General features: G+C 40.1%; 1 protein-coding gene across 1 annotated transcript in view; it reads right to left on the reverse strand.

The window, feature by feature from the left end:
• The window catches only part of LOC110059487 (condensin complex subunit 1-like), a 30,188-nt gene extending 10,780 nt beyond the window's left edge, over nt 1–19,408 (reverse strand). The window contains exons 1-18 of the mRNA XM_089282922.1: nt 19,167–19,408; nt 19,012–19,087; nt 17,526–17,584; nt 17,145–17,236; nt 16,775–16,861; nt 16,277–16,431; nt 15,949–16,070; nt 15,219–15,342; nt 14,483–14,630; nt 13,359–13,481; nt 12,966–13,040; nt 12,472–12,606; nt 11,921–12,014; nt 10,530–10,689; nt 9,701–9,847; nt 9,111–9,181; nt 1,038–1,207; nt 168–421 (exon numbers count right to left, since the gene is read on the reverse strand). Of these exons, the coding sequence (XP_089139048.1) occupies nt 168–421; nt 1,038–1,207; nt 9,111–9,181; nt 9,701–9,847; nt 10,530–10,689; nt 11,921–12,014; nt 12,472–12,606; nt 12,966–13,040; nt 13,359–13,481; nt 14,483–14,630; nt 15,219–15,342; nt 15,949–16,070; nt 16,277–16,431; nt 16,775–16,861; nt 17,145–17,236; nt 17,526–17,584; nt 19,012–19,087; nt 19,167–19,281 (2,207 nt within the window). The 5' untranslated portion in view covers nt 19,282–19,408. The remainder of the gene's footprint in view (nt 1–167; nt 422–1,037; nt 1,208–9,110; nt 9,182–9,700; nt 9,848–10,529; nt 10,690–11,920; nt 12,015–12,471; nt 12,607–12,965; nt 13,041–13,358; nt 13,482–14,482; nt 14,631–15,218; nt 15,343–15,948; nt 16,071–16,276; nt 16,432–16,774; nt 16,862–17,144; nt 17,237–17,525; nt 17,585–19,011; nt 19,088–19,166) is intronic.
• Nucleotides 19,409–19,945: the final 537 nt, after the last annotated feature.

The raw sequence follows: 19,945 nt of genomic DNA on the forward strand, positions 1-19,945 counted from the left end.
TAACAGAAGTTGTTGAGGTTTTTTTCCAATCACTGTGGTAAAAGTTGAAAATCATAAACTCCGAGCTCGATGTAAAATGTGCAACGGCTAACAAGCGAGAAACTTATGATTTAGTGGTTTTGTTTATAAGTACGCAATCTTTTGACCAAGACAATTATGGCGCATACCGAGCATTTGGCGCTACTGGGTCCAAATACAACCCTTTGTACGCCTCCACCACTGCATCACGGACAGCAGTGTCACGTGACCAGATCAATACCAGCATCCTCCGCACACCAATGATGGCTGACTGCAAGCCAAACTCAGAAGCTACCACGAAGAACTCGATAGACTCATTCACATCTGAGATGGTCTTAGAGCCGAGAAGCTGGCACACTGTTGGAATGGCTTTCTCCATTTGAGTTTGGAAATGAACATAATCCTACCAACCAACAAAAAATTACTTTTTAATGCCTTGATACATGACAGAGAACTTTCACTATTAATACTTCTCTTATCTCTAACGAGTTAGCCTCCTTGTGCTATGCAACGCGAATTAGCCCCTTAACCTGTGCAAACGCCCTTTTGGCTCGTCACAAGTGCAAATACGAAAATGGCCTGGTCTCAGACGTACACAAAAATGGACAGAGAAAAATACAAAAGGCCAGTTTCTCTGAAGACACTGAGCACTATTCTCTGTTTAAAGTACAACCATGGACAAATTGTGTTGGAAAATGCACAAAAAACATGAAATCACAAGCGTATTACCTACAGAATAAGTGTCAGCACCCCCATTCCCCCTTTCAATGTTGGAAAATGGTTAAATGCAAACTTGTGATAGATGAACGTGTTTGGTCAACATTGCTCAGGGGTGGGGAGGTGAAATGCGCCAAGAATGACGTTTTCCAACCCTTGTGACCAAGGTTTTAGATACAGAGACATGTTCAATATTGAGAGATGTTCGCACTCAGAGAGAAGCCACTAAATACGTTTAACGATACATTTTCTCGTCTCATCTCTCGGTTTTAGTCGTTCGACATCTTGAAAAACTCTCCTACCTTCAAAAACTGAACAATCATTTGTTGTTTAGTGATGTCATTAATAAGTCCATTGCCAGGCTGGTCTGCTGAAGAGCCTTGGTTTTCATGTTCAGTAGAAACTTCAAGCAGTTCTGTAGGATCAATGTCTGTACCTTCAACTTGAAGGGCTACTTCTTCACTGTCAGCAGCTTATGAAAAAAGAAAAAAAAAAAACACAGGAAATATTGCTAAATATAACGTTATTTATCCCATGCTATGAGGAGACAACAGAATCGACGATTGTGGGAGCAGTTGACATTAACCACAAGTATTACCAATGCATGGTGTTTCTCCGCCATAACGGACCCTGTTACATATTCCTGGAGCATTCCATTGTACAGAAAGAACATTTTACAGGACCCTGTTCTGCGGCATTTTGTAATAACTACGCATTTTGTAATACCTTACGCATTTTGTAATAAAAGTTGCAGCATTTTGTAATTACCTGCAGTATTTTGTATTAAATGCAAACGACGCATTTTGTAATCAGTGTTGCAGTATTTTGTAATAAACGTCAGTCTGCGCAATTTGTAATAACGTGGTGACGCAAATTGTAATAAGTCTCTTCACACGATAATTTCACGAAGCATACAGATTGGCTGGATTTCCTTCAAAACCAACCTGATGGAAAATCGGTTATTATATTATTGTAGGATTTTTTAAAACTGAATATGAGTACAGTATCTGCGTGGGTATTTGTACAGTAGATGCACGCGAAAGTGGGTAAATCATGATTACATTACAATGCTAATACTTTGAACAGGAACTTTATTTATATTTAATTTTACATTATCATATTTAATTAACTCAATAATTGACCATTACATCTTATGTGAAAATTATCTTGACGATCACTTATGATGTGAGACTCCTTTCTGAGTCAATAAACTAGAACTAGAAAGTACACATTTGCTGTGTGGCAAAATATAACAACGACACCAACGACAACAACAACAGCAGTTCATGATCATGTCTTTCCATGGCTTACTTTCGCCAGAAAATTTTCTTAATTCGAAACCAGTCCAAACCTAGGGCATATAGCACAAGCCAAGCATTGTGCCAACGATTGCTACTGATGAAAGCTTTCACCTCTAATACCAGTCCACTTGAGGGGCCACGTTGCTTTATAAGCCGTCTCACACTTATTGTACCGGGTGATCCATCTGGGAAGTATATCCTTGGAAGAACGTCCACGAATCTATCGACGCAATTACGAAATCTGGTCGATACATTTCTTAGCCGCTGAAAGAGGAGACAGATATCACTGGGTTTTGAGGAACGAAGAGCAGCCTCGAGAATATTGCTCACTAACTCATTGGGAAGCTGGTCAAATGAACAGGTAGCCTCGTTGTGGTGTTCATTCATGGCATCGCAAACATTTTCCTCGACGCTGCAGTCAACTGTCCCTTTCATTCTGTCTTCATTGTTCTTCCGCTGTCCCTGTTTAACTTGTTCTGCTGATCCCGCTGTTTCGTTTTCCTCATCCTGGTCCACTTCCACCTCCATCATGTTCACATTCTCGCCATCACTATCATTTCCTTTCTCCGAAGTGTGCTCATTATCACCATCCTCTACCTCATCCTCTACCTCAAGGCAAACATAATGTTCTCCTTCGCCTTCCGCAAGGTGTCCTGGGCGAAAGTTTGCTACTGGGACACCAGTGAAGGGAGAGATGATAGTGTTTCCTTCCGCACCGAGGGAAGAATGAATTGTAAGCTGCACATTGAAAAGGTTAGAAGCGGCCTGCAGGGTGATTTGATCTCCATATGTGCCCTCTTTAATCATTTCAGCTAAGTAATGAGACCATGCTTGGCCAGCGTATAGTTCTAGGGGAAAGCCGTGAAAGTCACTTGGATTTTCTCTCAAGTACTTTACAATTTCTTCTCGTAAAGTTTCAGATAATCTTTCAATACCAATCCTTCTTAAACAAAAACAAAGTGCACTAAATTGACAGTTACCATCTCCTGCAGGATTAAAAGCGATGGCACCTCTATCTGCTAAGGGCAATAGCTTTTCCTGTGAAGTTAGAGGAATGTGATATTTTTCTTTGTGCAGTTTCTGTTTTCTCTTTCTCTCTTGCTTTTTCTTTTCTTTTTCATTGCAACTGATACTTGCAATATCTTCTACAGATATCCAGCGCTGCTCTTGCTCGTGTGAATTGGGCTGAACAAATGCCACTTTATACACGGAAGTAGTTAATTGTCGGCCAATCACTTTTCCTGACAAAACGTGTCTTCGTTTTGGAGCAATCTTTCCATTTCGCGGCTTAAGTCTTATCAATACTTCTTCTCCAACTTTGTACTGAGTTGAGGCAGGGTTGAGACGCTTGTGCCTGTCCATTATGCGCTTTTCCAGTTTCCGTGTATACGATTTAGCTCTTTCTCGGATATTCTTAATGCTACTTTTGTGCTTAGATATATCTTTTCTGCTTGGCGATTTCAATGATCCTGGACAACCGTCAATGTCGTAATCTTCTAATGCTGCCTTAACGACAACATTTGATTTTCCTTCGTAATAATAATAATAATAATAATAATAATAATAATAATAATAATAATAATAATAATAATAATAATAATAATGGCATTTCGGGCAGTATATCCACAGGGTGGCTCTTCGCCTGCCCGATGCTAACTAAATTTACAATTTACAAAAAGATAAAAAGATATCTAAGAATTTATATCTATATGTAAACGAGATAAAATTGTGTTTTAAGATATGCTAAAATAAATAAATGAATAAATAAATAATTAAAATTATGCCAGGTGTTCTAAAGCTCTCTTAAAAATAATGTTTTTGGTGTCTTTACAAAATTTAATATAGTCTTGGCAGCACCTCACGTTGCTGGGCAATGTGTTAAATAAATTTGCAGTCTGGTCCTGTAGAGTATTATTAATAAAAGATCTCTCTAACTGAATGCTGTTACTAGATCTTAAGCATCTTTCGTGTTGAAATACATTAAGTTTCAGATAACTTGGCCAATATGGGTTGTGAAGGGCTTTGTGAGTTGCCTTAAGTAGGTTCCATTCGCGTTGTTCCTTTACGGGAAGCCATTTGAGTTTCGTAAGGATGTCTTCGGATGACACAAATCTACCAAGCACAAAACTAGCTGTAGCCTTTTGTACTCTCTGGAGACGTTTCATTAAATAATCTGGGAGTGAGTGGTATACTATGTCATTATAATAAAGCTTGCTTAGAACCAGTGCCTGTGCCAAATTCTTTTTGATATGGAAAGGCAGGATGTTCTTTAACTTCCTTAGGGTTGTTAGAGTAGCATAGCAGGACGCTGCTACTTGTCTGACATTTCCTTCCCAGTTCAGATGCTCATGGATGTGAGACCCCAATAATTTAGTGGTGGTCACTCGTTCCAAGGGGATGCTGTTGATTGTGATGTCGAACTTTTCAGTGTTTAAATGATGGACCTTTGATAACTGCGGAGTAGATAATAACATCAGCTTAGTCTTGGAAGGATTAATGACTAAGTTTGCTTCACGTGACCACGCTTCCAATTTGCCTATACTTGCAGAAAGTTCAGTTAGAGTTGATTGAAGATCTGCTGGTTTGCACTGTGTGTACAATGTGGTATCATCAGCATATTGATGACATTTAACTCCGCGTACATATGACTGAAGGTCAGCCACGTAGAGATTGAAAATGAGTGGCCCCATGATAGAACCTTGAGGTACGCCGAAACTCACCCTACAAAGCTCTGACGTTTTGTCGTCGACTTGCACAAAGTGTTTCCTTCCAGTAAGATATTGGATCGTCCATTTAAGATATTCCTTGGAAAAGCCCAACAGGCTGAGCTTTTCAAGAACAGTCTTGTACTTGATGGTATCAAACGCCTTAGAGAAATCGGCTAGTACCATGAGGGTAACTTCTCCTCGCTTCATGGCGCGAATAATGTCATCTCTGATCCCTAATAGAACAGTAGTCGTTGAGTGTCCTTTCCTGAAGCCTGAGATATTCTCTTTTAACAGGCAGTGAGAATCAATGTAATCGATGACTTGGTGGTGTACGAGTCTTTCAAAAACTTTTGAAAGGACCGGAAGTATTGATATCGGTCTCATGTCTGATACACTGAAGGTAGAGCCACTGGTCTTAGGGATTGGGGTTATCCTCGCAACTTTCCAAGCGTCGGGAAATGTTGATGTGGCAATACAGGAATTTATCACGTCTGTCAAAGGTCCTGCAATCAGGTCGGCTACAGGCTTTAGGAACTTAGCTGGTATTTGGTCAGGTCCTGTCGATGTATCGGAACGAATTAATTTGATTTCCTTGAGGACCTCTTCATATTTAACGTGGCGCAAAGTGAATGATCTTTCCCCCATCAGGCATGGCTGCAAGCTATCAACAAAGTTCAGTAGGTCTTCTTTTGCGTCAACACCTGCATTTCCGGTGGTGCGTTGGGCAACTTCTGCAAAATGCTTGTTAAGCTCATTGACATCCAGACGTAAAGGCTGTGGACATGGGTTCAAAATACGGTGTATAATACGCCAGACCTCTTTCGGTTTCGTTGATGATAATGCCGTATTGATGAACGATCGTTTCGCCTCTTTGATCGTTGTTTTCAGACGATTACGGACGTCGCGAAAAGCTTGCCAGGCATCGGGTGTTTTTAACGAGTATGCCTTGTGTCTTAGTACATTTCTCTGATTTTGAAGACCTACAATTTCCTCATCATGTAACCAGGGAGCTGGTGGCCGTGTGACCTTTGTGCGTGTCAGTGGAGCGTGTCGCTCAATACAGTCAGAGATGAGTGTAGTAAACATCTCTAGCTTTTCTTCAGGATCATCTGTTGCCTGAATGACACTAAATGGAAGGGATGTAAAGTCGCGAATGAACTCTTCTTCCTTGAACCCACGCTCTTTTCGAATCATTTTAAACCTTGGAACAAAGCGCTCAGCACGAATGTTGAGGCACGCGTAAGGTGCATCATGGTCGCTCACATTTGAGCATGGAAGAACATCAACATGTGTAACACGCTTAGGATCATTTGAGATTATGTGATCAATCAAGGTCTCACTGTGAGGTGTAACTCTTGTTGGCTTTTGCACGTGCTGTGTTAGGTTAAACGTGTTCAATAAATCTGTATACTGTTTTGTCAACGGCGCATTTGGCTTCAGCACGTCAATATTTAAATCCCCAGTAACAAGCAATAAACCGTCCCACGAAGTTGACAGATCCGCCAACATGCTTTCCATTTGGGACATCCACTGTTGGGTATCTAGTATTCTTGTGGATCTGTATATGGTTCCCATTAATAAGTGACTATGTTTATTGCGTCCTTGAATTTCAAGCCACAAGTGTTCTAATTCAGGGTATCTTGATTCAATATCCTTACGCCTTTTGTACCTTACACTTTCTTTAATGTATGCACCAACGCCTCCACCTTTGATTTTATCTCTGTTCCTAAACTCATTAGCATAGCCAGGAATAGTTACATGGCTAAGTAGTTGTGGGTTGTCTTTGAGCCATGTTTCGCTAAGCATGACCACGTCAAAACCATATCTTTGAATGACGAGGAGTAGCTCGTCGAATGTTGATGTCATACACTGCGTGTTGATGTGCATAAAAGAAAGTTGTTTTTGTCTCGCAATGAGAGCATCGAAGTGGCGGTCGGAATCCCAATGCAAATCACTCGCAGCATCATCTGTCGTGTCCAGAGCGACTAGATCTTTTACTTTAAAGAAGGGAAGCTCAGATAATGTACAAGTACTACATGTCCAAATGCCAGGCTGGTTAACTTTGATGATCTTATGGAAACTGGCGTTGCTGTTTACACAGCGAACATGAATTAAATCATAACACTTATCGCACTGAAGATGTTTATGGTTTCGCTGAACTGGCTTTGAGCACTTTGGGCATTTGGCAGTAAATCCGCTTTTTGGTTTTAGGTTGCTCGAAGACGTATCCAACGCGGGTCCAGGATGCGGATGAACGTCCCCACAAATTAATATCGCTGAGGCAGTAACATTGAATGATGCGGTAGAGTTGTGATAGTAGAGTGGGCGACTCTTAAGCCATTTGCATTTCCTCGTGGTTGATGTCGGCGAATTTCGACTCCATTTGATAGGAGTTTCGATGAAACACCGATTACTTTCGATTGAATTCACCTTTAGGTCCGACTTGTAGGTAGAAATTTCAATATTCAGAGCCAAAAGAAGCAATAAAACGAAATTAACTTCGGAGACTAGGAAGACGCGTCTTTCCATGACCACACCTTCACACCACCAGTCACACTTATACGGACTTAACCAGCCAAGTTCCTATTTCTTTTCTTCATTAAGAATTCTGCAGTAGGTTGGAAGATTTTTAACTCAGTTGACTCCTTTCCCTTTCAATGAAAGCAAGTCGAACATCATTTTGTTACGGAAACGTCGGTGTGACCTTTTGACCTTCCCTTGTGATTGAGGGTGGTAAGGCCTACTTCGAATTCTTTTGATTTTGTATTTCTTGCACAGATTTTCTAAACGTCCGTAAAATTCTTTCCCTCGGTCACTCTGCAGACGATCTGGTGGTCCATGTGCTTCATATATCATTTGCAGATTCCTTGCAATGCAACGACTTGACTTTTTTCCAGTGGTGCAAGCCACAGATAACGACTAAACACGTCCATCGCAGAAAGGACACAGCGGAAAGTCTTACCAGCAAACTCGACGGGTTGCTTGATCAAGTCTATCAAATCAATTTGGTGCTGTGAGTGTACATGTTTAGCGTTATTACAAATTGCGTAGACTGACGTTTATTACAAAATGCTGCAGCTCTTATTACAAAATGCGTCGTTTGCATTTAATACAAAATACTGCAGGTAATTACAAAATGCTGCAACTTTTATTACAAAATGCGTAAGGTATTACAAAATGCGTAGTTATTACAAAATGCCGCAGAACACCCCGCATATGCTTTTCTCCAGCTTGAACTAACTGGAAACTACAGCAAAGCCAGAGGAGATAAACGGCATATAAAACCATTTTGAGCCGTCTGCTATGAGAAATGCCAGGAGTTACGCTTGATCGATTCTGCCATTTCATGCAGTGACAGGGTTTCTGCAGCAGGGGTGCCAGTAGGGCACTCTCCACGTAGCTTTTTTAATAAAGAAGATGGTGAACTTCTTGAATGGTATCAAATCGTGCAACAAAAATCTTGTTAGAATTGATTGATTTTTTAGATAAGCTCTTTTTTCTCATTTTTGTCCGAGTCTTGGAATCAAGTTAGGTCCACGAAAAAGAAAGTAATAAAACGTCAACGTTTGCGTGACAATGGGTGGAACTATTTCACCTGGTGGTATTCCATTCTCCATTATAAAGATTTAGGAAATTTTTAAGGGATTGAGAATTTTATTTTGCAAAATTTATACATCTCTCAGGCTAAAATTATGCCACATGCTTATTGAAAATATAGATTTACATAGAAGTATGTGGGTCGTTTAGCTCCCGATATCTGCTAAAAGAGAGCATTTGACAAACTATATTAAGCCAGTGTCGAAGGGAATCCGGCCAATCTGTATGCTTCGTGAAATTATCGTGTGAAGAGACTTATTACAATTTGCGTCACCACGTTATTACAAATTGCGTAGACTGACGTTTATTACAAAATGCTGCAGCTCTTATTACAAAATGCGTCGTTTGCAACCCTCAAAAGTTCATAATGATTTTTTTTGTTGTATAGGAATCGGCCTTCAAGGTATGGAAAAAGTAATGAAGAACATTAATGCTAATAGGTTATAAAATCTAGAGTTTTTCCTTCGCTCTTTTTGGCGAACTTCATTCGTTGGACCTTGTGGCAGAAATAAGAGTGACAATCCACGAGTTTCCCAGGAGCATTCTAGACTTTTCAAAGCCCTTGGAGACAAACTCCAGGCATTTTCCAGAATTCCAGGAACATTACAAACTCTGCAAATAGCTATGCAATGTTTTCTCGAGCTAAACTGAGTTTGGAAGTGACTAACTCTTATATTCACGTGCCTATTAAGAAGTAACAAATGAAAGAAAACAAGCCCCAACAGACGTTTGAGTTTAAAGGATGTATTCAATGCCTCTGTACTCTTACCACCAAGAAATATTGCTTTCATGATTGACAGCTGTTCCTCCACAGACTCTTCCTGGCTATCGCTCTCCTCGCTGAAATATAAATCGTAGTTCATTTTTACAAATGTCCTAAAAACCTATTATTGAACACAGAGGACAAGGTATTTAGTTGAACATTTTAACATAAGCACGCTCTCTCCAATGTACACGCTAGAAATACTTCACAGGTAAATTGAAAATCACCTGTTAGGTCCACAGCAGCAAGTTATCAAGTGTTATTGCATTCTCATTGTCGTTTTCTCCGCGGTACTGTATATCCGTCATGAACACGTATCGATATTTCATCAGTTACGCTTTACATCTTTTTGGAGTTAAATTTTGTATACCCAATGCCAGTATGACCAATTTTTGAGTAAAAAATACCTGAAAAAAGTTACCCTCTTCGATGCACCGTGTTTTATTTTTCCAACGTAGAAAGGTGTACAGTATGTAAAACGGAACAACAGGCCATTATTGAGTTGCCTCAACTCGCAAGTGACCTATTTCCTGGTGTGACGGAGTGTTTACTGGCTGATCGGCAGTGTCTGTTTTGTGACATTATAGTTTACGTACCTCTCTTCACCCTCAGTCTGTTCTTCGTCCTTTTCTTGAGTAACGAACATACTGTAATCTGGCCATGTCACCATGGCGGCCTTCAGCACTGCAAGAGCTTTTTTGTGATGACCTTGGTTTAGATGATCTCTGATCTGCTTCAGAGCACTGCAGAGAAACAGAAAACGAATTCAGAACGTTAAAAATGATTCTGGCGCAAATGAAAACCTCGGGAAATCAAGAGGGGAACTTCATTTGACGGGACGACAAACCCGCTTTGATTAGTTTAGTCTTTAATGAATTGTTTTGTAAGTCTACATTGTAAGCGCTACAAGAATAACTCCTCCATTTCACGCCACGGCCACTAAAGCGTGTCCCAAATGCCAAAACGGCCAGTTCGTCAACGACTGACGAACGGTGCGTGCAAAGACACATTTTTTTTTTTAATTGGAAACGGTCACAAAACTTGATCCATACCACCCGTCATTTGTCTCTGTTTCTGTTTGGTTTTTGTTTCTTGATATGTTTTGATTGTGTTACGTATGTTGCACTCTACACCAGTAATTTTAAAGACAAAAATGTTTCACTCCACGACACAAAACGGTGTCATATTACACCCCTATCTCCCCATAACGGCCACCTCTCTACAATGGCGGCGACTTTTCTCTCTCTCCCCAAAGTGGCCACTGTAGAGTGGATCGACTGTAGTGGCTTACAGTTAAAAGTGTTTGCCTGTGTAAGTTGTTCTTTTAACCCCTTTTCTCCCGAGGCCTTACCAATTCATTGCATCTGGGTGTGGACCCCAACTAACAACATTAAGAGTGACGCCAGTGTAAAAATAGTTTCTTACCATTCAAGAGCAGTATCCAGATCTCCTTGAAACTCCACCGGACCATCATCTTCATCAATGATCTCGTCCTGATCTAGATGTTCTTCAATAGTGGCTTGTACCTCAGGTTTAATGGCCTCCCACAGGTCCTTGGCGTTCTCGCTTGCAGGCACAACAGGAACTACAAAAACAATTTACAATAATTCAAAGCGGTCTGGGTTGGAGCCCTGGCCGGGGTCACTGTGTTTTGTCCTTGGGCAAGATACTTCATTCTCACAGTGCCTCTCTCTACCCAGGTGTACAAATAAGTACTGGTGAATTTAATGCTGGGGGTAACCCTGCCATGGACTAGCATCTCATCGAGGTGGGAATAGAAATTCTCCTAGTCGCTTCATGCTACAGAAACCGGAGATAAGCGCGTGCCTGATGGGTCACTGGGCTCGTATGCAGACTTTACCTCACTTTACTGTAGAGAAAAAGTTACCGCAAAACGAAACCAAATATCTCAGGGTAGTTGTATTCAAGAGTTAGTTATTGTCTCCTTAGTTGATCTAATCATGTGCAACGCAAAGAACGGGAAAAACGTCGAGTACGGAGTAACAAATCTCTTGTGACACTTAAGCGTGTAGTATCGCTGTTCAGTTTTCGCTGGTCATTTGTATTTTGACTCGCCCTAACAGCTCTACAAAATAAGACAAGATGCGCAACATTCTCGTCCCCAGAGACCGCGCTGCTTTTGGTCGGCACCAAGAATCGCGAGCATGAGCATGTACAGAGTATTCGTCTTGTATTCTCAACCAATCAGATTTGACATCGCGGACTTTCAATGTTAGACACGCCCAGAAGTCGCGAGTCTTTGAACTGACCAAAAGAGTTTCGGCCTTTGTAGGTGAGAATGGACTCGCAATCTGATGTACTGCGATACTAGACACTAAAATGCCTAATAAAATGTATCCATGTGGTACAGTACCGTATGGTTCTAACTGTGAATAAAACTCTAGGTTGAGACCATTCAAATGACAGCTATCGACAAGCATTTTGATGTGGTATTGTCTACTATCCTGAGCAATACGGCTCTGACTGTTACGCCTATAAATTAAGGGAGCTCAGTCATGGTATTTTGAGCTATTTTGACCGGATACAAAATAACCTTTAAATTGAAGGAAACCTGAAAATAGTAGTTAACAAATATAGAAAACACCAAAGAGATAATAATAAATCATAAAGGAAACAAGGATGGTTAAGGATGGAGAAGATTAACACGGATTACAAACGACGAACTTGAAACTTTACGGTAAACTTTTCAAGACGCGCGAACGATGACGTAGCTCCTTTAAATTCCAGTCTGTGACCATTCAAATAAAAGCTATCGAGCAGTACTTTCAAACACTTGCTAAGAGTGCGCAATGTACCTTGTCCATCTTGATTCTCACTCAGATGTGGAGCCATCTCTTTTAGTTTTTCAGTCTCCTTGGCGAGATTTTGCAGCAAATGATCCAGTGGTAGCTGTAGAAAGAAAAATTGCAATATGATGAGATTTTTTCTGCTCTTACTTTTTTGCATTTTTAACCCCAACTTTTGTTGTGTGGGAAGCACGGTGGCCTCATGGTTAGTTCCCTCGTCTCCGGATCGAGCGGTCCGGGTTCGAGCCCTGGCCGGAGACATTGTGCTATGTTCTTGGGCAAGACACTTTACTCTCACAGTGCCTCTCTTCACCCAGGTGTATAAATGGTACCGGCGAATTTAATGCTGGGGGGTAACCCTGCGGTGGACTAGCATCCCATCCAAGGGGGAGTAGAAATACTCCAGGTCGCTTCATGCTATTGAAACCGGGATAAGCTCCGGCCTGATGGGCCACTTAGCTTGTATGCAGACTTTAGCCTCTGTTGACAAGGGAAAGGTTTCCTGTCAATAATAATATTATTATCTCTTGGAAGGAACCAGCATTTTGGCATGAACTGACCTGTGCTCCAAATGGATTACAAATCAGACACGTCTTCAACAGCTGGATGGCATTTTTGCGTACAATACTGGATTTATCTTGAAGACGACTTATTGCCAGCTCTAGGAGATGTGACTGACGAGAGAGAGGAACGGCCTGAAGAATATAATCATTATTAGAAAGCAGTGTAAATATTCGTAGGTAGTTTACTTTATTTACATTTATGTGTGCTTTAGGTGCCCGAGGATCGGTCGACAGTACACACTCTCCGCCAGTGTCAGTTGACATATCGGCCGATACTTGATCGACATGTCAATTAACACTCTGCCGACATGTCAAGTCTCGATCGTCAAGTGCTTCAGCTGGGTAGACCGTCCGTGGCCTCCGTCGGTCGGCACTTGGTTGGTATGCTGGTTGACACTTGGCCAAATCCTTGACCGTTATTTTACAATCAACGGTTGGCAGCTCATATCGGTCGACAAACCCTGGTATATCGGTTGCATATCGGTTTTTACCTTTTGTTTGCAAAGTTCAAGCCAAATTTGAAGGGCTTTGCTTCTCACATAAGCATTCACATCATGAATATGTTCCTGATGGAAAAAAAGGAGTACAATTTTTATTAACTAAAGATAAAAAGCAGTGTTGTCCTAAGGTAGCACAATAATTTTCAGCCATTATTTTACGATAATTGGCTGGCATTAATGAGTCGTACCTAAATAGCTCTCCGCATATTGTGGGTCTATATAACATTATGCTGCTAGCAAATATAATTTAGACATCAGTAGAGAGGCTGATGACAGTTAAAATCAGTAAAGATAATAGTTTACAAACTGGTTAGGAATTGAGTGGTTGAGAGAAAAGTCAGTTGTTTCTTTATCGCAACACAGTGCAATGTACAGGACGCTCACCTCCATTTTGTCCAGAAGTTGGTCTCGAAGTTTCTTAGCAGCTTCGTCCAAATCTTCTTTACAAAGAACTTTGACAACAATCTCACCCATCAGACCAAGGATGCCATTCCGCATTGAATATGACTGGACAGAAATTGTAAGGTTGACAAGACAGTGAGTTTACACATTATTTTACAGAACAAAGAGGTGTCAGTGTATTTTTTCTTTGGGATGAACCAAATCAAGAACAATGATCCAAGATAACTCAGATCATAATGCTTCAAATGAACTGAATAATTCACTACTGGACATAGTTAAGAGAGGAGAATGGTTATGAAGCGCGGCAAACATCAAAGATTCCAAGATTTATTTTGGAAGGTCTACAACCGTGCGCAATCTTTTGTTCTGTGCTCATACACTATGCATGAATTACATAACCAAAACATTTCTATTGGTTAGCTCCTCAGTATGGAGTAAACTACTATTGTGTTTTGTGTGTGGTCAAGACCAAAAAAGCGAACAAAATCATACAACAAAGAAATTTGCCGGGTTTCACAATTATTATTCTCCTCTATTAACTATGCTCTGGACAAGGATTTATCTAGGTGACTTTGAGGTGCCACGATCTGTGTGCAACTTCCTCCCCAGGGCCTACTCCACTTTTCAAAATGGCAGGTGTCATCAAGGAGAAGGCCCAGGAGACAAGATTAGATTTTTGTGATCTTGGAAAATTGACAATTGCTGTACAAAATGATGCTGGATTGTGTTTCATCTCTGTTGAAGATGTTTTCCAAGTTTTACAGCAATTGACACATTTCAAAGGGTACGTACAGCATATAACAAGGACATGTGCAGCATAACTGCTGTTTGGTGGTTGTCACACCAAACTTACAGCCATGGCAGACAAGTTGCCTGGTGCTCTGCCTGGTGTAAAGAAACAATTTCAGGGCTGTCATTAAGTTTTGATTCACCTGTAGCCTTGATCTTCAGACCTGAAACAAATACTACAGCCAAGTTCACCCGTAACAACAAGGGGCCATCAAGCATGCTCAGCCATAACAGGTGCTGTGAGTTACAAACTTATTTACGGCACTGAGTTTTTGACAGAGTAAACTCAGTATACATGTAGCACATTCATATTTTACCTCTCCATTCAAGTGACATAGCAGTACACTGATGTTTGGAATGATCTGTGTTGGAACCAGACCAGCAAGTTCTACTAAGAAGTCAGCGTATGCACGTGTTCCACTGGTGTCTCTTGCAAGGTCTCTGGGATCCATCCGACCAATCTCCCTGCAATATCACAATGGCTCTTACTTACAGAGCATACATTGTTACTCTATGTTGCCACACTATGTATTTGAACCCCATTCTAAGATAGCGTGTCCCCTTTGATAGTTTCCTGACCACTGGTCATGGAGAATGCATCCTCAGGGAATGAGATTGTTTAGCTCCTCACTACAGAGGGCCTACTGAAGCTAACATGTATGTAAATGTAAGCTTCTTTATGTTTTCTGACCTAGATGTCAATTTATAAATCACAGCTTTTTCCGCTCTGTAAAACAGCTCACAAGATTCTATAATATATTATCAAAACCATTGCATGACATTGGAGTATCACTACATTGTGCATACATACAAAGCAGCAACAGTCAAACTTCTCTTTATGGACAGTCCATAACATGGACACCTCTATAGAACAGACAGTCAACTTACATGTAGTCCCAACATAACCAGAATTCATGTTATCTGTTCCTCTATAATATGGCCACCTCTTCAAAAAGTACACTCAGGTCTGCCCCTTTGATGTGGTACGAAAGAGGCTTGACTGTACAGTCATGTAATTTATACCAACTGCTATGCCTATAGTACTAGCCTCACCTTATCACCTCAGAGACAATGCTTTTTACAGAGAACTCATCAACAAATGTCTCAACAGCCTGTGCTAGTGGTTGAACAAGATGCTCAAAGTGTTGTAGAAGCTGAACAATCTTCAAACTTACACCTAAAAACAAAAGGTACATGTATGTACAGGTAACACTGGCTTCATAAGCATTTTTTAGCATAATATGCAAGAACTACATGTATACTGGAATCTCTCAAGACATTAGCAAAATGTGGACATCGTGTGATACTCAATTTTAATCTTCATCACAGCTGGTTAAGCCTGTGTTACAGGTGCCCTCTCCAACCTCCCCAAAGAAGAGAGCAGCTGAGTGTTGCCGTTGATAATTGTGTTCCTTGCATGAATAATTATACATGCATTAAAAACCATTTCAATCAGGGTCACAACATCTGATATGATATGCAGGGGGACAACAAAGGAACTTGTTCTCTTGACAGATCACTCACAGAATAATTTCGTCCACCACAAAATGCTGATTGCCTGGGTTAATCTAATTTTTAAAGTTCAAAATTCAAACTCTAATCTCACTCCCATAGTGTGACAAATTTTCATTGTGCCTCTATGTAACACAGGCTAATAGATGGTCTCTTTTATTACCTCATGCTTTCTACAGACACCTTGTTTACACAGGCCTGAAAACAGGCAGTAAAATGACAACACAGTGATGGAAATGTTACTTAATGACCAACAAAAAAGCGCTCTCACCTAAACCATAGTTGTATTTCTTAACCATCACTCCCATAAGGTTGAAAACCAGATCTTTGGTCGTTCCATTCTTTACAGATGCCGGATTTTCAAGGAACTTGTAACAGCAACCTGTGATTAAACTAAAACAGACAGTGAGATCCAGTAAGAATCTACCTGCATTTATGACAATGTATATTTTTTTTGACTGCTGAAAAGCTCTCACAAGAGAAAAAAAAAAAAACATGATAGAATACAAATTTTCAAAAAACGTATCAAAATTCTCTGGGTGGAAATACTTTGTACACGTAACTATGGTTGGATTTCTGCAATATTTTTTCAAGCATACTTGACAAATTCTTCCTCCACAATAGGTGGATCCCACAGTCTGTTCACATCCAACTGCATGAGCTGACCAAGAGTCTGAATCAGTGCATCACGCTGCTCATCCCACTCCCATGCACTTGAACTCTTTTTCTTTGAATTAGCTGACTTGCCTCTTCTCTAGAAAAGGATAAGAATAATATTAGGTTAACTAGTTATGGTTTAATTGACCAACTTGCTGATGAATACTAAGACTAAGGAATAGGGACAGTCAATTTGGGACAGTCAGTCTGTCAGTCTGACAGTCAGTCTGACAGTCAGTCAGTCAGTCTGACAGTCAGTCTGACAGTCAGTCAGTCAGTCAGTCAGATGAGTCAGTCAGTCAGTCAGATCAGTCTGTCTGTCAGTCAGTCATGTAATCCAACATATACAAATGGACATGAAGAAGCAATGAGAAATTCCTGCACTGTTCAAAAGTAATAATTTGTGATAATGTTCATTCTTCTAAATGTGATTACTGTACCTTTCCAGAAATAATTACTTCAGTTGAAGGCTTGGTAGCCTCTACTTCAAATGCGTCTGCAAGCTGTGTCAAGAGATAACACAACATCTACAAAAAAAAAAAAATATATATATATATATATATATATATATATATATATATATATATCAGTGCTGAAACATCGATAAACAACAACCTGAACTCTCAAAGGAAACAGAAATAGCTCAAGATGGTAGTGGTTTGAGACAACCCACAATAAATGACTAAAAAAGTAAGTCCAAGGGAAAATTATATCAGTCGAGAAAGCAGCAGGTTCAAAGTTTGAAGTATGTATAGCGAGGTTCAGCTGTATCATTATACATGTATGCAATTGCTGAAATGATTGAACCACCTTGAGAGTATTGAGATGTGTCCGTCTAACTTGAAAGTCAATGTCTCCATCTTCTAGTATTTCAGGAAGAACATTTGTGAACTGGCAAAGTACTGAAAGAAAAGCAAACCATAACAAACATTAAATTTGTTCCGACACTGTTAGTTCGCAGTTAAAACATTCTGTACACGTATCATGAAAGTTTGAAAGAAACCAGTTTAGGATCTTGCAAATTCTACCTAACTGCAGTGTATAAACTTTAAAAAATACGCCAGGTACATGTACATGTAAGCCTAAGATGTGGGCGTTAAAAATAATTTTCTTACATTACTCTTGGCACGTATTTACCCATGTAAATTAATATTTCAATGGGGCAATAATTGTTAAAAAAATATTTAGTACCTTGGAGCAAATTATCCCAGGTACCCTCTCTAAGAGAACTGTCAACTTCATTAAAATGTCTGCAAACAAAAATGAACAAGTGCATTTAAATTTAAAATTTAATTTAAATTTAACAGCAAAACAATATTCAAACATAAGCTCTCCAAATGTAAACAAAACATGCATTTAATACATGAAAAACATATAAATTATAGGTACTCTAGCTACTAAGGAGGTCTGTGGACTAACGGTTAGTGTGTTCGTCTCCAAATTGAGCAGTCCAGGTTTGAGCCCTGGCTGGAAAATTGTGTTGTGCTCTTGATGGGTACCGGCAGACTTAATGGGGGTAGCCCTGTGAAGGACTAGCATCCTATCCAGAGGGGAGAAGAAACTCTCCTGGTTGCTTCATGCTACAGCAACTTAACATTCAAAACTTGGTGTCCACCAGCCTGGTTTTAAGCTCTCAGGGTTGTCACAAGGTTTTGAAGTAGAAGGCTTGATGATGATTGTTGGAGTAGGTAGCTGTATTTGTCATCTTTTTAACTTTTTTTTGAAAGAATCAGACAAATAACTTGGCGGGGTAACTAACCCTAACCCTAACCCAAGATTACAGATGGTATATTTGTGACTTTTACCAGCAGCCAGTTACCCTTGACAACCCTGAGCAGTTTTGTGGCTGCCAGAGATCACTGCCAGTCGAGTTCTTGGGCAATACACATTGCATTCACAAGTGTCTCTCTCACAAATGGAGTATAAATGGTCTACCGCTAAATAGATACTTCAGTAACAACCTTCAAGGGTAAGCTTACAAAGTGAAGGGGCGACAGGACCTAGGCCTGGCTTGTAAGGGGTGGCAAATGGTACATTCAAGATTTTGCATCATGTCATGACTAAAAGTGTATTTCCCGAAATCTTGAGACGTTCTTGGCCTTGTGAAAGAAATCCATACTCTTACTAGGCTTTGCAAACAAGTTAGAGAAATTGAATTGTGAGAGACACATATTTTTTTGAAGAGCCATTCAATGCTTTATTTTGTGGAATTCTTCAGCGGAGTTTAGGAGAAGCTGTCCGCCACCCTTAAGCACAAATTCTGCCCAAAAGTTGTTTTAATTAATATTGCATGGTAACTTAATTAATTATACATGTACGGGTGAGGTCTAGTAAAGGAGGGTGGTCGTATGAGGCGGTGTGTCAAACTCAAAGAACCAACATGAACCTGAGCAGTGCCTTTTTAGAACAACCTGACAGAGGTATACCAAGCAGCAATTATTTTTTCGCTTCATGTTTTATGTTGATACAGAGAAGGAGCAAAACAAGAAACACGTACATGTATGTAAAATAAAATAACACATTTGATGGAATTCCTCAGGGTTCAGCCATGAAGGGTTTGGATAAATCGAAATGTAATAACCTTTTTAACACAAACTACTAAGGGGCAAGATTATGCTTAAGAAAAGATGTTAAAAATGGCCGTACGAGGCATCAACTTAAGAAAAACTAATCTCACCTTAAAAGACTGAAAAAACAGTCAAAGTTCTCGACAACAGCAGTCGGTCCGGCAGATCGAAGATCAGCTAAGCAGTCTGAAAGTATAGTTAAGATTGATAAGCAAATATCAGATCTATCCTGAAACTACAACGATGAAGATTATATTCAGCTTACCACGAAGTTTGTTTGGAAGAACACGCACTGAAAGTACTTCGTCTACAACATACGATCCTGCCTCGCCGCTTAATAAGTCGTCCCTGGACAACGGTATTACGAAGCCTACATCCATAGATTACACTTTTCTCGGTTAAAATGTATTCAAAGGTTAGATGAAATCAGAAAAAGGTATGATAATAAACTTTTCATTCCAAACATTCGGTAAAAATGGCCGCCTTTTTTTCGAACGGAAAAGCGAGCCAATAAAAAGCTTGGGTCCCAGTCTCCACTCTCCCGATGCTCGTTGCGGGTAAAAGACCCTAGGGACCAGGTTGGTTGCTACCAGTTCCCATTTTTTTCCAAAAAATCGTGGCCGATTTATAGTAATTTTATTTCTTCAAATCAGATACCATCAATCTCTTTAAGTCTTATTTTGCTTAAGGACAAACACAAAGAAACGAGGACAATAACAGTTTTTAGTTTAAAAGTTGTCAAAAGAAACTGCTCTGTTTCGTCGGCAGCAAGAGGGACTCCTGGTCGGCAGGTTAAGTGAAACACGCTGCAGATATTACATGTATCAAATTTATGGTAAACAAAGTTCTCTGTCGTTGCCGCCATTGGGAGTGCACACGTCAACAATTAGCTTTTAAAAGAAAACAAATAAAACGTCATTTGCGCGCGCAGTTTTCTCTGATTAAAAGCCACTAAAGGCAATGAAAACGCCACAAACTATGCCAAGGGTTTATTCATTGTCGGAATTTTATGGTAAAGTTGTAAGTATTTTCGTTAAAATGTAG

This window comes from Orbicella faveolata, unplaced genomic scaffold, assembly GCF_042242905.1.
Source record: "Orbicella faveolata isolate gen_17 unplaced genomic scaffold, um_ofav_v1 contig_12, whole genome shotgun sequence".
Taxonomy (NCBI): Eukaryota; Metazoa; Cnidaria; class Anthozoa; order Scleractinia; family Merulinidae; genus Orbicella; species Orbicella faveolata.